Below are 20,125 nucleotides of genomic sequence, written 5' to 3' on the forward strand. Positions count from 1 at the left end.
AACTAATTCTCCAAGGTACTTACGTGCTCACCCCTTTAACTTTTTAATTATTAGAATGCCGCCTCTACATAGATGCCTTTCCTTAGCTATCTTCATTGTTCTTGTTTTAGCTTTTGCTAATTGGTCCTCTTGGTGCTATTTGTAACATCTTACAAACCTTCATAATATTCTGTCCCATTCCAATATCTCTTGAGTTGCTGAATCAAGCTATAACCACTTCCACTAAGGCTACTTTCTCTACCTACAATTGTTACTCGTTATGTGTAACTTGTTGTTTCTCCAAAAAACTAGTAAGGTTGGATCTTGGTTGTGTATCGTTGTATATTCCTATATATATAATACTTAGTTTTCCATCTGTTGGAAATTAATATTTTCTTGTTCTTCTCATCTTATTCGATTTATTTTTCAATTGTATTCTAAATCCCCAAGAATAGTTTCTGCTATATCTACAACCAAAAATGTCTTTATCTTCCAAGTTAACCGTCAAGGATTTACAATTAGAAGGCAAGCGTGTCTTCATCAGAGTCGACTTCAACGTTCCATTGGATGGTGAAACCATTACCTCCAACCAAAGAATCGTTGCTGCTTTACCAACCATTCAATACGTTTTGGAACACAAACCACAATACATTGTCTTGGCTTCCCATTTAGGTAGACCAAACGGTGAAAGAGTTGCCAAATACTCTTTGAAGCCAGTTGCCAAGGAATTAGAAAAATTATTGGGTCAAAAGGTCACTTTCTTAAACGACTGTGTCGGTGCTGAAGTTGAAGCTGCTACTAAGGCTGCTGCTCCAGGTTCTGTTATCTTATTGGAAAACTTGAGATACCATATCGAAGAAGAAGGTTCTCAAAAGGTTGACGGTAAGAAGGTCAAGGCCTCTCCAGAAGCCGTTACCAAATTCAGAAAGGAATTATGTTCTTTAGCTGATGTCTACGTTAACGATGCTTTCGGTACCGCTCACAGAGCTCACTCTTCCATTGTCGGTTTCGACTTACCACAAAGAGCTGCTGGTTTCTTATTAGCTAAGGAATTGCAATACTTCGGTAAGGCTTTGGAAAACCCAACCAGACCATTCTTAGCCATCTTAGGTGGTGCCAAGGTCGCTGATAAGATTCAATTGATTGACAACTTATTGGACAAGGTTGACTCTATCATCATTGGTGGTGGTATGGCTTTCACTTTCAAGAAGGTTATTGAAAACGCCGAAATTGGTGACTCCATCTTCGACAAGGCCGGTGCTGAAATCGTTCCTAAATTAATGGAAAAGGCCAAGGCTAAGGGTGTCAAGGTCGTCTTACCAGTCGATTTCGTCATTGCTGATGACTTCTCTGCCACTGCTAACACCAAGACTGTCACTGACAAGGAAGGTATCCCAGCTGGCTGGCAAGGTTTAGACAACGGTCCAGCTTCTAGAAAATTATTTGCTGCCGCTGTCGCTGAAGCTAAGACTATTGTCTGGAACGGTCCACCAGGTGTTTTCGAATTCGAAAAGTTCTCTGCCGGTACCAAGGCTTTGTTAGACGAAGTCGTCGAATCCTGTTCCAAAGGTAACACTGTCATCATTGGTGGTGGTGATACCGCTACTGTTGCTAAGAAGTTCGGTGTCACTGACAAGATCTCTCACGTCTCTACTGGTGGTGGTGCTTCCTTAGAATTATTGGAAGGTAAGGAATTACCAGGTGTTGCTTTCTTATCCGAAAAGAAATAAGTTAGCACTTGATATTTGATGATTAATTATTTCTTTACGATCCTATCTACTATCATGTATACACTTTTATAAACAATATAACGCTTTTTAATGAAATTAGTTAAAAGATCCACTATTTTGTAATTAAAACTTTAACTCTTGTCTGTCTGGAGGTTCAATAAAGGGGATATCAAGTAGATCAAATATACGTTTTTCATTAAATGATTCCAATAAAATATCGTTTTGATATAAACCATGCTGTGTTAGCTTCATTCCTTTCGAAATTGCTATCTTTCTTACTTCCCTGTTAAATTCACCAGAACCCGTATAATGAAGTTTACTGGCACCAATCTCGGACCATTTACAAATAAAGAAATCTATTCTTCTACAAGGGTATTCTTCTAAAGCATGAGAGACAGAATTTGCTTGAACACTACTTGACATATATTTATCTTCTGAATGTAATTTAACATCTATTTCAGGATTAATGGTATATAATGATGTATCAAATTCTGGAATCGTAGTAGATAATTTAGCTCCTAAGAATAACTTAGGTCTATTTGTTAACGATATTGAACGGAATTCATTGTTACTTATCCCTGCTTTCTGAAGTGTGGTTTGAATTTCATTATCAAAGACCAGATTAATATTCTTGCTGAGTTGTAAAAAACATTTGATATACTTTTTCTTATAAAGCTTTATTGCTAGCATTTCCAGGACAACATATAAGTCAGAAATATCGTCACATTCCTTTTTATAAAATAGAATATCAATATCACCGCATAATGCACGATTACGTCGAAAACTACCTTGAATTTCACATTCAATGCTATCATCAAGAAGTTTCAATTCTTCTTTTATTATTTGCATATGCTTAACACATTCTGATCTGGGGATTTTTTTGTTCCAGTCTTCGTAATACTTCCATCCGAATAAGATTGACCAATCATGCTGAAATATTTTAGGAAATCTTTTAAGAGCTTCATTTAAACTATTTATTTGAAGAGAATCCCAATTTTCTGCCGTTACAGGCCCTATGCCATAACAGCTTGAAAAATATTCCTTTCTTGACTCTAATTTCGAAGCTATTTCTAATCCTGGTAATTTGCCGGTTTTTAATAAAGTTTCTATTTTTTTAGCAATACTTGCTCCAATATGAGGTATTTTTTCCTGAGCCTCTTTGGCAGATTTTATCTTGTGGGGATATTTAGAGACTGATATTTTTGCTAATTTATAACCTCTACTTCGAAATTCATCTCCACGTATAGTATGTATTTTCGATAGTTTATCCAGAGTCTTAATTAATAATTCATTTCCATTAGTATTTCTTGCAAGTGAAGATGCACTTATTGATTTATTATCTTCTTCAATCTCATTATTATACTGTGGTATAACTTCATTTTTTAAACCATGAAGTGTGCCTGATGAACTTACCTCGCCTACATTATCTGCATTGTTTAGATTGGAATTTAAATTTTTTGAAGATCCAGAATTACATTTAACAAGTTCATTTATTATATCTCCTATATCTGTTTCGCATTCACTAGTACTTTGATTGCAACTATCAGATGTTGAAATTTCTTCCAAATGTAGACCTGGATCCTTTGTGATAGTTATTATATTATCTTGATTTATTAATATTTTTTTTACCTTCAACCAAAAACTTACAGAACTAATATTTACTAACGTAATATTATTTTTCTTTACAAATTCCCATAATTTCCTTTTGTTTAAGTCCATTTCATTCAAGAGTAAATTATTTTCATAAATCTCATACTTATTGTTATTTAATGTTAAATATGAATCATTTACCAAACCTATGATATGACTGTATCCGTAATTTATATCAGGGCTTGCATTAGTGATATCATGTTCATATTCAATTATTTTACCGCCATTATTCTTGATCAAGTTTTCAAAAATATTTATCGATGACACTTCATTATTTGGAAATAAGATAAATGATCGTCCTTTAAAAATGGCCATATCTAAATTAACACTAGAGTGAATGAACAGACCTTGAAATTATTTAATAAAACTAAAAAGTCGACAAGAATTTAATCACCAAACTATCTAACTAGCCGACATTATTTTATAGTAATCTGCCCATACTTGTAAACTCTCTATCATATTCCCGGTCTATTATCAGATCTTTGCCGATAAGGGAAATATGTAAGTGATAATCACGAATTACATAATAAATTAAAATAGTGACAAGAAATACCCCTAAAAACATAAGTATAAGGTGTTCACACACTTCTATATCAATCCAAAGTCTGAATTTTAAGGACCGACTCAAACTGGTGTAAATTATTAATCTATGTAACAACCTAACTCAAAGAGCCTCTAAAGGACATCAATTAGAGAAAAAAAAACTCACATCCACATTTTAGAGATTTGTTACAATCGAAGTAATGGTTTCTTAAAAAAAAAGAGGAGAAGAATTATAGAAAATTTCAAAATTTTTTGTTAACAGCGTACGGTATCTTTTTATAGATCAAATTTCAAAAGTAAATTCGGACAGAAAATTAAAGATTTTTGGAAATATACAATACGACATGATGATCAAATAATATTAGGGCTTAAAAATCACATATCACAAATATAGAGTTATAGATAAGAGACAATTAATAAATGCATCCATATAAGATGTTACGGTTCTACAATATATAGGCATATGAATATTAATAAGTTTGAAATGCATTTCACAAAATATAAATATTGGTTTGAAAACTTCGTCATTAGTGACTCTAAAATACAGTTAGTTATTCATATTCTATCTAGAAGGCAATATAAATATTTTTAGCAACAGAAAATCCAGGATTTATGGGAAAAATAACAAAATTAGGCGGCCAATGTTCCTATATTTTTGCTAATGCTAATTGTTTTTATTATTTTTGGATAAAAATTGAACTTTTTCTGGTGAATGAAAATTTATATATCGTTAATCTTTCAAACTCTAATACTCTCATTAGTTTTATTAAATTATCAAATCTTTTACTATTTCATTCTAATATTGATGGTATAAAAATATATCTTTCACAGCGTTCTTATTAAATTTGCTAGCGCCTTATTGCAGCTTAAACATCACGTGATACATCAGAATCCGGCCAAAAAAATTAAACTGCGCAAGCCCGGAATCGAACCGGGGGCCCAACGATGGCAACGTTGGATTTTACCACTAAACCACTTGCGCTAACTGGACGAGTCCGGAGTCGAACCGAAGACCTCTCCCATGCTAAGGGAGCGCGCTACCAACTACGCCACACGCCCATATGCTTTCGTTAAACTTTAAAATAAAAGTCATAAGACACTTCATACTTTTGAACTTAGCTAAACCAGTATTAGTTTTTTGTTTTTCACTGAAGCTGGAGTACTACTTGTACTTACAATACGTCTACAACAAACTTTTGATGGTTGTTAAAAAGAAGATTATGTACATAGTATATAGTCACCGTTACTAGTAACTAGCTTCTCGTATTTACTTTATAGGAATAGTTGGTCAATTTTAATTTCAGTTTTGAAATTCAGAATTTATTAATAGTGACAAAGTAAATAAATAACAAAGAATAATTAAATATGAAGTATTATTTTAGCACCATATTTTCTTATGTTTAAGTCTTAGTAGTTTATGTTAACATTATTCCATATACTTCAAAAATTCAATTCAGAGAAAAAGGTTTTGAATAATACTAATCTTTTAGAAAACTTGAGCGATTTTACTCTCGCTTGTAAAATACTTGTTGGCATATATATAAGATATAATTATATAAACTTACTGAACCTTTATTTATTCAAACAGATATTTTGATTGTACTGGGATTCAAGAGAGTTAGACATTGTTATACAGTGTTTAAGATGTAAAGACGATTACTTTATTTAGAAATATATAGTAAATACTATAACTAAAATGAATATATTTCTTAAATAGTGTTTTTCGATATAATAAGAAAAACACATTTTAAATAATAAGTCACGTGATAAAAGTCTTTTACCACTTAATAGAAAATGATATAATCATATTCCAGCAGATTGTTTTCAAAACTGTATTAAAACAGACTGCTTTCTTGATTTTCAATATAGTCAGCACAAAGTGAAATAGTCTATTAATGAGGTAAAAAAGAAACTAACAATTTAAAGTTCGATTTCAACTTCAAACTAGAAAATAAGAAGGAAAAATAGTAACTCTTTGTTTTACAATAGTATATTGCATACTATTGTGGAGATTGACAGGATTACAGGAAAATATCAAATAAAACTATTACATAATTAATTGACCTTTTTGATTCTTGTTTGTATTATCAGTACTATTCGCTACAGTAATTTAATATCATTTTCAATCTGGAAGTATTTCTCACTGAAAAGAGACGCTTCTTTTTGGTTCTCATCGAAATTTCTTATACCAACTTTTACATAGAGAAAAAGAAAAATGATCAACATAAGTGTGTTGTAAAGTACACTGCATGCAACTAATAGTTCATTAAAATATCTAAAATATTTTTTTTAAGAACTAAGCAATTGAAGTAAATAAAATAAAATTTGTATTGAATGCAATACTGGAGTCTGCTTTTAATATGGATATATAAATTTTATAAATAATAATTGTACATAAAATATAAGGTTTCTATCATCTGTTGAAAAAGGAAAAGAAAAGAATAATAATCAGAGGCAAGAGGAGAATAATGCATAAAATAATTCAAATAATGAAGTAAAATATTGTAGTAACCTATTCACTTTTTTGACGATTATTTTTAAATTAGTTTTCCATTAATTCCTTAACTGTTTTTTCTCCATTCAAAACAGCCTTCATGCTTCTTAAAATATCATCCCAAGTATTGAATTCATGATAAGGAACATTTTGCTTTTTACAGAACGTAATCAAATCTTTACCTGCCTTAGCAAATAATAGATCACACTCTTTAGCGGCTGTTAAATCAGAAATACCATCACCACAATAGAAATATACTGGTCTTTCTTCACCTTCAACTAATTGAGATTCGTATTTCGATTTATAATCATCAATAGTTTTTGATTTATCATGACCATGTGGAGTACTATCTCTGTAGAGGACAGTCCAATGGTTACTTTCATTTACTTCTAAATCATTTGAAACAATATCCAACTTTTCGATGTCAGAACCAATCATCTTTGTTAACAAGGCTCTAATAACTGGGACGGTACCACTTGAAACAACAATTAATGGAACATTGTTTTCTTGTGCCCACAAAAAAGTTTTTTTAAAGCCTGGATCTAATTCAATATTTTCCTTTAGAAATTCAATACCTTCTTCTTGAGTTAGATTTAAAGATCCCAACATATCAGAGAAAATATCTCTGAAATTTTTTGTACCATTTAGGACACCTTCGAACAATTTCAATCTGTCATTTTTGCCCATACCCTTGTTGTCAACTAAGAAATCGTTAGAATCTTGTAAAGTGATGGTACCATCGAAATCAGAGAAAATAACAGCTTTAACCATTTTTAAAGATATGAATTAGTTAATATTATTTAGTTTAGAAGTTATTAAGATTTATTAGTCAGTAAAAATATTATAGGCCATACAAAAATAATTAACGTCAAATACCACGCGTTATATTAGATTTAATGAGCCTATATACTTTTTGGAGCGATGAGATGTTTATGAAAAAAATCTTTACAGCGCATTCGCTCAAACATGAAAAATTTGAAAATTACTAAAAAGGTTATACTACTATTTTCAAAGATACGGTGTTATAGCGTAAGCTCTTTTGCGATAGGCTTAGAAGGCATCCTAGAATTATTGAACTAGTTTTTTGACATTGACAGTATACTTGTATTATTGTAAAACACTATTATCGCAAAATATATTAGATGCTAATACTTCTGATTAATACTGAAGTTTTATGGCTTTATAAGCTCATCACTGTGTATAAATCAAATAGCCGTCCTAATAAGAATAAAATATTATCATCATTTATAATTATTTTACACCCATATATATATTTTATGACAATCATATTTAGTCTTGATACTAGTAGATCAAAACAATATTATCGTTTAACTATATCAAGCTTCCCTTTTCTCAGGAATAAGCAGATCTAATCAGAAAACTATTCTCTGTCTCGAGCCTAGGATTACAAGAATGGTCTTGACATCGTCAAGGAGTTGTATAACTTGAGTTGTGGGATTAGGCTTAATGTAGTAATAATTATTTCTACTCCTGAGAACTAAATGAATTAGTATTGCACGATTTGAAACAATTGTTTTTCTGGCATTGATTGTAAGCAAAGATTTATGGTAGTGGAAAACCGGCAATGATAAAATATTAGAAAGATACTAGGGCTAATGTTTCAAAGGATTATTAATGCTTAACTAAGAATGGCAGTCACGTTTTAATTAATTCGGTGTTATAATTCTTGAGCGGCATTATATCGCACTTTGTTTTCAAAACACATCCATATATTGGAAGTCCAATGAAACAGTTATTTGAAGAAAGAGAGCCACAGTAGTTGCATTTTAATACTTTTAATAATTGACAGTAATCTCAGCCTAATGGAATTTTAAAAACTAAGCATGGCAGATTTTTATATATTAGCGCTATATAGTTATAAATTCATTTATACTATCATTATAAATGAGATATGAATATGCATGAAATTATTTCAGAAATAACCATTTCTGTATTTATTTGGAATAGCTTCTAAATTAATACGAGATTCCAGTTCATCATCTGTAATGACTGTACCCTTAGCTGCACCTCGTTGAATCATTTCTTCATGCTCGATTTCATGGTCATGATGCAGTAATTCATGTTCGATATCCTCTTTATGAACATTTTCAACATCTGGATCTGAATCCTTGTGGTACTTATTCCAATGGTGAATTTCATACTCTAATTCGAAATCAGCATGATGGCCAACACCAACACCTAAGTCAGGGAACTTACCACCCCTACTTGCAAAGTCTAAATATTCTTTTTTAGTAATGTGTGAATCATCATCCATGTCTAATAATTTCTTAATAAACTTAACAGCTCTTGTAGCAATTTCATCGTCAATTTTTTCGGAATTATCATGCTGTCCCATACCATCACCAGAGCCAATGACTTCTTTACGACTCAAACCATACAATGCTAGGATATCATCATCATCCAAGTAACCTTGTTTCTTAACATCATGTAACGCAAAAAACGTTTCTGGGGTATAATCTTTTAGCTGATGTTCATTTTCCATATGCCATTCTTCCCAGGTTAGTCCCTCTGGCAACTTAGTATCTTCATGATTAATCTCATTGTTAATATCACCAGATGGAACAGCTGCAGAATATTGACTGAAAAAAAAAATAGACGTTATCAATGGAGTGTAGAATTTCATGGTGTATATATGTGATCCAACTTATTGGCTAATCAACCTAATTTAATCAATAGTTAGTAGAGATTTTACACTTTACTTCAAACAAAGACAAATTATCCGCGATGATATGATAATGCTGAATTATTTTAACCTTCTTGTTACAACCTAGAATGCTTTCAAATTCTTACTATCTATTTAATTGATCTTTTACCATATCCAACGTATTTTTCAAATTTCACTTCCCGTTTTCCTTTTCTCAATTGTTCAATTTCGGAATTTACTATTGGGGAAATTCTATAAATAAACTAGGAATAATAGAAGCATAGCGAAATTCTATTAAACATATCAATACTTTATTAATCTACTAAACTGAAGCATACTGGATATGCTCTGTTCCCATTATAAAAAACTAACAAGTTACTGGCTTGCATAACAATATCTTTTATAACATTGTGAACAAAAATATGGCAACTTAGTTACCTCGGGGGATCTATACAGACTCCCACTTAAGAAGAAACATCCTAGGCATTGTTTAAACTTAATATCGGATTTGTGGTTATAATTTGAGGTTAGTATCGCTCTTCCATTTGCAAGCATACCATCCACCTCCTTTTGGCTATATTGGACTTTAAAGGTGGATGTATTAGCTTCAAACGTTTGGTGTGAATTCGTAAAATATAATAACAATGGTAATCGTGGTTTATGCGAGTTTTCCTTTTCTCTGTATTTTGGGCTTACTTTCCTATATAATTTACTTCTTTTCTTAGAGTCTTGAAAATAGAATTCACAGCCTATAATTAGCACTGGCTTTTTTTCTGGCATCTGTATAAATTCGTCGACTTGAGGTATCAAATACTCTACTCCAAGCTTTTCCTTTAGTTGCCTATTGATAGTACACAATTTACTTGCATTTGGATAATTATTGCTATCAGAACTTGAATCTAATACAATGATAGTATCTAATTTTCTTTCAGGTTGAATTAGCGATCTCAAAGGAATATTTTCGCCATCCTCGCCACCGTCAACTAGATATATGTGGTCTTTGTCAACATATTCATTCGTTTCTTGAGCTACCTGACTTATATTTTTATTTTTAGTTGGATTATCTCCTATTGTTTCATCATTTTTTCTCAATTGATAAAATGGATTAGGCTTTATTATGGCATAATAAGTATTGATTGGCAATTTAATAGGTAAGTGGGTGTTTGTATATAGATTTAAATCTATATTTGAAGGTTCATTACCATTTTCTAAAGTATTATAGTCAGGCTTTAGCCCAAAAACATCTAGCATAATATTCGTAGCAAAAATAAATTCAGTTGATATTGTTGAGATGGTTTCCCAAAAGTATATTAGAATATTATTAAAAACTGATGATGAAGTGGCTGATATAAACCCAATATCGTCGAATCCACAAACACATTTTACTGATTTGCCATTGATGAACTTTGAGCCAATATACTTTATGTTAAAAAATTTCTGAACTGGTAATTCCCAGGATCCAAATTCAAATGGAGTAAATTCAAATATTATATTTTTTACATTATTATTTCGTCCATTAGATATAAAAATTGGAAGTGGAAATTGAAATTTTTGAAACCCAGTTGAGTTTGCTATCATTTGGCTTAATGATGATGAGTTTTTTGTTCTTAAAAACTCAGAAGAAATTCTTTCTATTAACACTTTAGACCAATAATCTGTAAATGAAATATCAAATCCCAGAAATTTTTTTGGAATCACACTCTCATGAATGTGAATATAAAACTTTAATAATTCTTGAGCTTTTTTAAAAATATCATTTTCTTCTTTCGATCCCTTATTTGTCTTACCATTATCTAAAATATATTTCAAAAAATATTCCTTAAACTTAGTAAAGACAGAATTGTCTTCTTGTTTCATTATGTCATTTTCAAAAGATCGTTTCTCAATAGATATGATTTCATTTTCTTTTAAATTAAGCTCCTTTATCCCTCCAATTAAACTGTCATTTAAATTCCAGTTAGCCAATAGATTATTAACTTGGAAATCGTTTAATATCAGGTCAGTTAATAGCCAACTTCCTCCAGAGAGGCCTGATATATAGCTTAAGGTATTAAAAATATTATCATCATTTAATTGCTTTAAAAATCCAGCACCAATTAACATTGAACGATATCCACCGCCAGATATTGACATACCAATTATTGGTGGATATTTATATATTATATCTGCCCACCATTCATTGTTATTTGAATTATTTCTTGAATACTTTGGAGACATTGAATTAAATTCGGTAAAATTAGCTATATATTTCAAAATATTGCTCTTTACATGATCATTGATATGATTATATATATAATTTTCTTCTAAATTAGAAAGGGTATTCTATTGACGAAAGTTAGTAATCTAATACATTATTTTTGTTTTAAAAAACAAAAAAATCTAACTTAAAAACATACATTTGCTACTCTTGGTTTTAAATCTCTAGGACATTCAACACTTTGGATATCAATGGTATAGGAATTTTCCAACAAAAGGAATAAGCAACAGATACTAAGTACTAACATTTTACAAATTGATGAAGCTAGATTCCAAATATGGTGTAAGCCGATAAAGTATATACATATTTGATACCATTATTTTTAACTATTTAATGAATTATTTGAAAATCATGGGTGAAAGATCTGTATTAAGCTGTGCATCTAATTCTTTTTATTGGTAAGAGACACAAAAACAAAATGAAAAAAATCTTCAAAAAATAAGGCAATAGTTGGAAAAATATCTTACTTTATGAAATTCTTAATAAAAATCAACTATACATAAATTTAAATATCTTCTTGAAGATATATTAAGAGAAGGATTTTACAATTTCCTAATTAATAAATTATAGTTAAATAATTGTAATTCATTAATTATCTGAAAGTTAATTTTAGCTATAATAACATAAAAAAATAAAAGAAAGTATTATTAATTATACAATTTATAAGGTCAAATATAGATATCTGTATATATTTATCAAATCATTACTATGACGCTTCTATATATATCCGCAACCTTTGCAAAATGTATTTTCTTAGATCACTATGCTAATTTATTATCCGGTTAATAGAAGTTGAAACTCTTGATTAGGCATACGAAAATCTTAATTGTTAAAAGTATATGAAATTAGATCTTAAATTTATTTTTATAAATATACAACAAATATATAAAAAATAGAAAAAATATTATATAAATGTACTGCTAGGCTAGCAATGCTTAAAATTCTTCATCAGAAGAAACGTAGGCATCACCTAATTCCTTCTTCTTCTTCATTCTTTCCTTCTTCTTCTTTCTTAATTCAGCAGAAGACAACTTCTTCTTCTTCTTACCACCAGCAACCTTGTTACCCATAGCATCGAATTTGTCACCTTCATCGTCCTTCTTTTCAATACGTGGACCAGAACCTTGACCAGTGACCCAGTTGTGACCGGATGGAGTCATTTGACCGTTGTTAACAGCCCAGACTTCTTCAGTTAAATCTTTGGTGAATTCAGCAGAGTGAGTAATGATAATAACACCACCTTCGAAAGCCTTCAAAGCCTTAGACAAAGCACCTAAGGAATCTCTATCCAAATAGTTGGTTGGTTCATCTAAAACGATTAAATGTGGTCTCAACCAAGTACCAGCAGCCAAAACTAATTTAACCTTTTGACCACCAGATAAACCTCTGATTCTGGAGTGGGAAACTAACTCAGCATCTAAACCTAACATAGCACAGTGTTCTTCAATTTCCTTTCTAGTTAAAGGTCTGAATTGACCAGAAGCCAAAGCTTCCTTCATATCGACTTCAGCAACTAATTTAGCGTGAGATTCAATCAATTCACCTCTTGGTAACCAAGCGTTGTCAACGGACATCATTGGAACCCAACGTTCAGATTTCATACCGATGTTTTCACCTAATAAGAAAGAACATTCATATTCATAGGAGTTCTTGAACTTACGACGAGCATGGATACCTTGGATTCTACGTGGAGTACCTTCAATCTTGAAGATCTTGTTCATAGCTTGGGCATCATCTTCGTTAATTTGACGGTTAGCTCTGTCCATAGTTTCACGATCTTCACCTGTTTGGAATCTCCATTGGATATATTCAGATGGAGTCTTGTCTAAGTGGGATTCGATATGGGCGAAAGCGTGTTGTTTAATGTAGGCAATTCTACAGTTTTCGTGAGTGTAAATTTCACCAGTGGTTGGTAATAATTCACCAGTTAAGACATTAATCAAAGTAGATTTACCAGCACCATTTGGACCAATGACAGCAATTCTGGAAGATAAGGAACATTGGAAGTTAATGTTGGAGATTTGTGGTTTGTCGGTACCTGGGTATTGGAAAGTCATGTCAGAAACCTTGACGATAGCCTTTTGTTTGGTCTTAACACCTTCTAAGTAACCTGGTTCTGGGAATCTAAATTCTAAGTCAGAGGCACCTAATTCGTAGTAAGATTTAGCAGTTGGACATTTCTTGACGAATTCAGACAAGTTACCCTTGTATTTTCTTAATTTCAAACCTTCGTAATGGATAATGTATTGACAAACGTTGTCTAAGAAACCAGAGTCATGGGAAACAATGATGGAAGTAATACCACAAGTGTTTAAGTAGTTGACTAACCAAGCGACATTGACGGTATCCAAATGGTTAGTTGGTTCATCTAATAATAAGATATCAGCGTTCTTCAAGACAGCTCTAGCTAAAGCTAATTTCATCTTCCAACCACCAGATAAGGAAGCAATTGGCATGTTGATCATTTCTTCAGAGAAGGAGAATTCCAACAATTTAGCAGTGATAACTTCTTTAGTACCGACATTACCTTGGAAGACGAAGTCCAAGACAGAAGTTTCAGAGTGAGTACCATCGATATCGTGTTCGACGTAGACGGTTCTACATTCTTCTTGGGTTGGGAAACCATCAACTTGACCGTTAGCAACAGCTCTCATCAAAGTAGATTTACCAGCACCATTTGGACCACATAAACCGTATCTTCTACCTCTCTTCAATCTCAATTGAGTCTTGTTCAATAAGATCTTAGCACCATAAGCCAAGGAGAATTCACAGTTACATAAATCTTCACCTTCATCTTCTTCGTCATCGAAGTTTGGACCAACTGGAATGTTGTCAACAGCTTGCTTTCTGAAGTCATCCAAGATGTCCTTGGCAGTTCTTTCATGTAAGAAAACAGTCATGTATGGTAAGATGTGAGTGAACCAAGCTTGTTGATCAATAACTCTTTCATCGATCAAGTCACCGGCAACAGCAGCAATATATTCAACGACAACTGTGAATCTTGGAGCAACAGTTTCAGATTTCAATAAACCGTTCAAGACACCCAAAGTAGTGGCAATGTCACCAGCGTGAGAAACTTCTGGTAATTTGTCATCGTCAGTAACGTTACCAACTCTCTTCAAAGTCTTCAAACCTCTTAAGGTAACTTCTCTAGCTTCTGGATCAGCAATGGTAGCGAAGTTGTTTTTCAAACCTGGCAATAATTTACCCATGAATGGAGCAACAACTTGTGGATCTTCGACCAACTTACACATGTTGTCAATAATAACAGCAGCTTTACGTTTGATGGAAGTTTCTCTTTCAGCCAAACCTCTAGACAATAATGGGACCATAATGGACAAAGTAGCTGGAGTAACTTCAGCAACGAAAGTAGTAGCACCTAACAAATGGACGGTTTCTGGAACTTCACTTGGGTCAGCGATACATTCAATCAACTTTGGAATAAATCTTTCAATATCCTTGTTGTCGACGGTTTCAGTAGACTTGGTGATAGTGGCAGTAGCAGCTTGCTTGACTTCCTTCTTAGTATCCCACATAGCTTCAGATAAGACTGGGATCAATTCAGGCATTCTTAAAGCGACTTGTTCCTTAGCAGCGTCAACTAATTGGGAGATAGCAGCCAAGATAGCGACCTTTTCGTTCCACTTGGAAGTGTTTTCTAAGGCAGTAGTTAAGTGAGGTAAGACAGCCTTAACAGCGACTGGGTTAACAGCCTTAACGATGGCAATTAAAGTGTCGGAAGCTAATTTTTGAACATCCTTGTCTTTGTCACCAGCTTTTTCACAAACTTGTGGAAGAATTCTAACAATGAATGGTTCAACAGATGGAGATAAGTTAGATTCGTTAGCAATGTGAGCAACAGCAGATAAAGCGTTAGCAGCGGTCTTCTTATCTTTCAAAGCCTTTTGTAAATCTAAAAAGAACTTTTCTGGAGCATCGTGTTCAATGATGTTACCGTTTAAGAAAGTGGAAATTTCAACAGCAATTTCAGATCTAGTTTCTGGAGTAGCGATTGTTAATTTTTCTAACAGTTCATTTAGAACCTTGATAGATTGGTCTGAGTCAGTCATTTATGATATTGAAATAACCAATGGTTGATCTGGTCTCTTGAAAAGAGGTATAAAAACAAGAAAAAACCCAAACGGAAAAACGTGTAAATGAACAAGTGAGAATTTTCGAAATACTGAGAAATAAATAGCTGTATATATATGATTTTTCTAAAATTGAATTAGAAAAAATCAATCAAGATGGATAAGATGAAAAAAAATTTTTTCCATGAGTATCTCTCGGACTGCGTTTTTCCTTTTTGCCGGCGATGCGTGAAAAAAATTTTTCATTGCGAGACCGGCTACGGGTATTTCTGAGGAACTGTTGCGATGAGCCGTGAAAAAAAAATTAATACGAAAATGGCAATTCTTAGTGGAAGACCAGCGAGGTGTGACACGAAGATAGGACGAAAAAGAAAAGGGAAGGTTACGAAGTGGTGTTAGTAAAGACATGATTAGATGTGATGGTTAAGACTAGATGAGAGATGGTTAAGAAAGACTAGGTGGAACGAGACTGGATGGATTTGTATTTGAGAGGGAATGTTAATGGGAGGATGAAAGACTGTGAAACCAACGTTTTGCGCTACAAGGCTAATGTGCTTTTATTTTTGGAGTTGGACAAATACAGTAAGTTTTCAAATCTAGTATGTCCAGGCTCATAAGAACAAAGGAAACTATAGCGGAAGTATTTTTTTTTTTCGTGGTATGCTTTCTTTTTTTGTTTTTTAACTTTTTATTTATTTTTTCGAGCATTACGTTTCTTCTTTTGATGTCATGGAAACAGAAAGCATAGCTTGTAATAGGGTAACTGAATAGTTGCCGTTTTTGTCTTGGAGTGATGAGTTTCTAGTTGTATATCTTGAAATGATGAGCTAAGATTTGAATCTCAAAATTCAACTTGCTATTTCACCGTTTTGGGTATGCATTGCATGAGTGATTTGATTACACATATAGATATATATATAGTGATACACTACCAACTAGGTACACTTGGGTATTGAATATATTGAAATTATAAAAGTTATAGATATATACTCTAGACGCCTGGATTACCATGCACGAGTGTGTGGGATCTGGTTGCAATGTAAGGCAAGATAAGGGGGTTTTGCTAATATTATTATTATTATTATATGTTACTATTATTATTAATTGTATATTTACTATCTTGCTAATCTTTGATTATTGGAGCTGTCGTGACATGAGATAACTTGGAAGGAGTATTGTTGAGAGAAATGCCAGTTCTTGTCTTGTCTTTTCTTCTCTTGACAATGGTGGATGAATCTAATGATAGTTGGAAGACATCATTTGAATGAGTGATGGAAACACAAGAGGAGGAGGGGCTTGCAGAATATTCCTCATTTTCCAATAGAGAATCCAATTGGAAATTACCATTTTTACTAGTTGGAGTATTTGTAGCTGTGTTATTTACTTTTTCTTCTTCTTGTCTCTGTACTGCATTACTTATATCGAATGCATCTCTCATAGCCACCGCTGCTGGTGAGTATAGCAGAGCACTGTCACGCTGTAAGAATGCCAATTTTTGTTTTTGGTCCACTGGTATGGTATTATTCTTTTTATGATGAGTTGCGGTTTCATCATCTTTTTCATAGGGGTTCTTGGTTGATATAGGTTGTGTTGACTCTTGATCGATTTTAGATGATGCAAAATTATTATTTTCTTGAATGTGGACATTGGATATGGAAGTGGAGATATTACTGATTGCTCTAATGATATCCAGGTTATCGTTTTGTTGCCTTTCTTGTTCAGTGAAACAATCATAGTTTTTCAACCAAGGATCATTCAAGAATTCATCAACGTCATATCTTTTGTTTGGATCTACTTCTAGTAATCTCCTAACAGCATTCTTTGCCCCATCACTAATTTCATCCCACCAAGGTTTTAAAAATGTATATTCACCATTAGCGATTTTTTCAGTCAAAATATCAATACGTTCATCATAAAAGGGTGGGAACCCACATAGCATGGTATAAAGAACACAGCCGACCCCCCACATATCTACTTTCATAGAATACCTTTCATCTTTGACCACTTCTGGAGCCGTATAACCTACTGTACCACAAGGCGTCTTTGTATTTGTTGAATATATTTGTTTGGAAAGACCGAAATCTGCCAGCTTGACTATCCCAATTCCGCCACCTCCCACACCGTATATAAATTTCCCTTCATCTTTTTTCGTTGTTGGATCATCTGATTTCCTTAAAGTGGCTTTAAAATCTTGTTGTGACAACGGTGAATATTCAATCTGTTGGAATAACAAGTTTTCTGGCTTAATATCTCGATGGACAACACCCATCGAATGCAAATATTTAACAGAGATAGCCAATTGAGTGATAACATGTCTACACAGATCTTCACTGAAATAGGTTAAACGGACAATCTCTCCAAAGATTTCACCACCATTCAGCAGTTCTTGGACAATGTAGTAATAGTTTGATGATTCTTGGAAATCAATGAATTTGACAATGTTATTACATTGAGAGACCATTTTTTGTAAAGTGACTTCTTTAAGGACTTGTTGTCTTGATGATGATTTAGCAGCTGCAGCTGAAGGTGTTGTTGTATTAGATTCGTTATTTTCTGTCACGATTAAATCGTTTTTCTTTATGCATTTGATAGCCACTTCTTTATAATTTTGTTTAAGGACTATTGTGTTTGATCTTAATGGGATGGCACGGAATACCGTGGAAAAGGCACCTGTACCAATTTTGTTAATAAGTTTAAACCCGTTTAATTCTAATTGTTCTGTATATAATCTATCTGGCATTTCTTCAGGGAGTGAAAATGATAATGAAGCAGAAGATGATGGCGAAGGTGAAGGCGAGGGTATGGATGAAGCAGAAGGAGAAGATACAACGTCGTTTACCACGGTAGTGTTTGTAGTTGCATTATTTGCAGTATTTATAGCTGTCAAATTTGAGTTTGTAGAATGGGGGATTGGCGATAAACTTGTTGCTGTGCTTGTTTCACTTAAAACGTAGATAGATTCTTCTTGAGTATTAGACATGGTAGTATGATGAAGATCCTTTTGAACTTTCTTCTTTACAGGTTTCGATTGATGGGGTTTTATTGGATTTGTTACTTTAGAATGTGTATTTGTATTTGTATTTGAATTTTCAATAGTCGTTGTATGGTGACTTTCTTCATCATCGATTGATTTTTTCTTTGATAACCAATTTTTTAACTTATTCATCAGATCCTTTTTGTGTTAAATGGATTCAAGCAGGATTGCAAAGTGGTAGTATCAGTTATGCCAGTCGAAGAATACTGAGTGTTAGTGGGGGATATGAAAATTTGTATAAAATTTAGAAATGTACAGCATTATAAATCAAAATGGTCGAGTTGGAATATGGTATTGGAATACGGTATTGGAGGAAGATCAGGGACAAGGGCGAGATGGGGCCGAAGCCGAGCACGAGCGAGAAAGAGCGAGACTATAGAAAGAGAAAAGAGAAACAGAAACTGGGAAAGTGAAAAGTGAAAATGAGTAAAAAAGCGGACCAGAGCGAACACGGCGATTGCCGGCCGGAGGGCCAAAAAAATCAAGAAAAAGAAAAAAAGATAGTGGGGGGGGAGGGGGAGGGTCAAACACAGGCAAAGGACCAAAAAGAGCTAAGCTATGCGGGGCCAAATTTTGTATAGGGTCAAATTACTAAGATTAGGAGGGCCAAATTTCTAAAGGGCCAAAAATGGATTGGGTCAAATATGCATATATATATACATATAGAAGGCATAGGCAAAAAAATTGAGCCGGCTCGGCAGCCGTGCGAAGTGAGGCGGTGAATTAGGGTTAGCAAGGGTAAACAAGGGCTAGGGTTAGAAGGAGTGAGGGTTAAAAGGATTTTTAGTAGGGTTGAAAGGGTTACGATTATAGGGTTGACTAGGGCTATTGAACAGATGAAATAGGGTTAAAGTCTAAGCAAGGGCTGGTTTTCCCGTGCGGTGGCAAACTATTAAAAACTATATATACATATATATATATAATTATATATAATGAATATAATAATACTAATAGAAGCTATTAACCCTGTAAAAAGCCAGAAGAGTATATTGTTGACCAATTACCAAACACCTTTGTTCTTCTTCTTACACACATAAATACAAACATACAAGTATACATTGATAATGGATATTATTCTAGGGATTAGAGTACAAGATTGTGTCATCATGGCCACTTCCAAGGCAGTTACTAGAGGGATCTCCGTATTGAAAGATACCGACGACAAGACTAGACAATTATCTCCACATAGTTTAATGGCTTTCTCAGGAGAAGCCGGGGACACTGTTAATTTCGCCGAATATATTCAAGCAAACGTACAATTGTATACTATCAGAGAAAACAATGAACTATCACCTCAAGCTGTATCAAGTTTTGTAAGAAAGGAATTGGCCAAATCAATAAGATCAAGAAAACCATACCAAGTAAATGTATTAATCGGTGGTTACGACTCCACTTCGAAGAAACCACAACTGTATCAGATCGATTACTTAGGCACTAAAGTAGAGTTACCTTATGCCGCCCACGGTTATTCAGGGTTCTACACTTTCTCATTATTAGATCATCATTATAGACCAGATATGACCAAAGAGGAAGGTCTGGATTTATTGAAGAAATGTATTGAAGAATTGCAAAAGAGAATGCCCATCGATTTCAAAGGTGTCTTGGTGAAGATAGTAGACGAAAACGGGGTCTCCACTGTAGACGACTTCTAATTGCACTTACGTAACCATATACTGTTTATT

General features: G+C 33.2%; 8 protein-coding genes and 2 non-coding genes across 10 annotated transcripts; 2 read left to right on the top strand and 8 right to left on the bottom strand.

Moving 5' to 3' along the window:
* Positions 1–458: 458 nt before the first annotated feature.
* On the top strand, positions 459–1,709 carry PGK1 (phosphoglycerate kinase; the record flags this gene model as incomplete). The annotated part of the gene is made up of 1 exon (XM_004180403.1): positions 459–1,709. One exon carries the CDS (start codon positions 459–461, stop codon positions 1,707–1,709), a length of 1,251 nt encoding a protein of 416 aa, XP_004180451.1.
* A 123-nt stretch (positions 1,710–1,832) lies between these two features.
* POL4 (DNA-directed DNA polymerase IV) lies at positions 1,833–3,674 on the bottom strand (the record flags this gene model as incomplete). The annotated part of the gene is made up of 1 exon (XM_004180404.1): positions 1,833–3,674. One exon carries the CDS (start codon positions 3,672–3,674, stop codon positions 1,833–1,835), a length of 1,842 nt encoding a protein of 613 aa, XP_004180452.1.
* Positions 3,675–4,813: 1,139 nt separating this feature from the next.
* TBLA0Dtrna2G lies at positions 4,814–4,884 on the bottom strand. The gene has a single exon. It is a non-coding gene; the product is annotated as a tRNA-Gly (tRNA).
* Positions 4,885–4,888: 4 nt separating this feature from the next.
* On the bottom strand, positions 4,889–4,961 carry TBLA0Dtrna2A. The gene has a single exon. It is a non-coding gene; the product is annotated as a tRNA-Ala (tRNA).
* Positions 4,962–6,444: 1,483 nt separating this feature from the next.
* PYP1 (putative phosphoric monoester hydrolase) lies at positions 6,445–7,167 on the bottom strand (the record flags this gene model as incomplete). The annotated part of the gene is made up of 1 exon (XM_004180405.1): positions 6,445–7,167. The coding sequence occupies one exon, from the start codon at positions 7,165–7,167 to the stop codon at positions 6,445–6,447; it is 723 nt and encodes a 240-aa protein (XP_004180453.1).
* Positions 7,168–8,329: 1,162 nt separating this feature from the next.
* On the bottom strand, positions 8,330–9,040 carry SSP120 (nucleobindin SSP120; the record flags this gene model as incomplete). Its single annotated transcript, XM_004180406.1, has 1 exon — positions 8,330–9,040. One exon carries the CDS (start codon positions 9,038–9,040, stop codon positions 8,330–8,332), a length of 711 nt encoding a protein of 236 aa, XP_004180454.1.
* A 396-nt stretch (positions 9,041–9,436) lies between these two features.
* On the bottom strand, positions 9,437–11,278 carry SPO1 (putative carboxylic ester hydrolase; the record flags this gene model as incomplete). The annotated part of the gene is made up of 1 exon (XM_004180407.1): positions 9,437–11,278. One exon carries the CDS (start codon positions 11,276–11,278, stop codon positions 9,437–9,439), a length of 1,842 nt encoding a protein of 613 aa, XP_004180455.1.
* Positions 11,279–12,253: 975 nt separating this feature from the next.
* TBLA0D04410 (uncharacterized protein) lies at positions 12,254–15,388 on the bottom strand (the record flags this gene model as incomplete). The annotated part of the gene is made up of 1 exon (XM_004180408.1): positions 12,254–15,388. One exon carries the CDS (start codon positions 15,386–15,388, stop codon positions 12,254–12,256), a length of 3,135 nt encoding a protein of 1,044 aa, XP_004180456.1.
* A 1,144-nt stretch (positions 15,389–16,532) lies between these two features.
* RCK2 (serine/threonine protein kinase RCK2) lies at positions 16,533–18,575 on the bottom strand (the record flags this gene model as incomplete). The annotated part of the gene is made up of 1 exon (XM_004180409.1): positions 16,533–18,575. One exon carries the CDS (start codon positions 18,573–18,575, stop codon positions 16,533–16,535), a length of 2,043 nt encoding a protein of 680 aa, XP_004180457.1.
* A 932-nt stretch (positions 18,576–19,507) lies between these two features.
* On the top strand, positions 19,508–20,095 carry PRE1 (proteasome core particle subunit beta 4; the record flags this gene model as incomplete). Its single annotated transcript, XM_004180410.1, has 1 exon — positions 19,508–20,095. One exon carries the CDS (start codon positions 19,508–19,510, stop codon positions 20,093–20,095), a length of 588 nt encoding a protein of 195 aa, XP_004180458.1.
* Positions 20,096–20,125: the final 30 nt, after the last annotated feature.

This window comes from Henningerozyma blattae, chromosome 4, assembly GCF_000315915.1.
Source record: "Henningerozyma blattae CBS 6284 chromosome 4, complete genome".
NCBI classification, from domain to species: Eukaryota; Fungi; Ascomycota; class Saccharomycetes; order Saccharomycetales; family Saccharomycetaceae; genus Henningerozyma; species Henningerozyma blattae.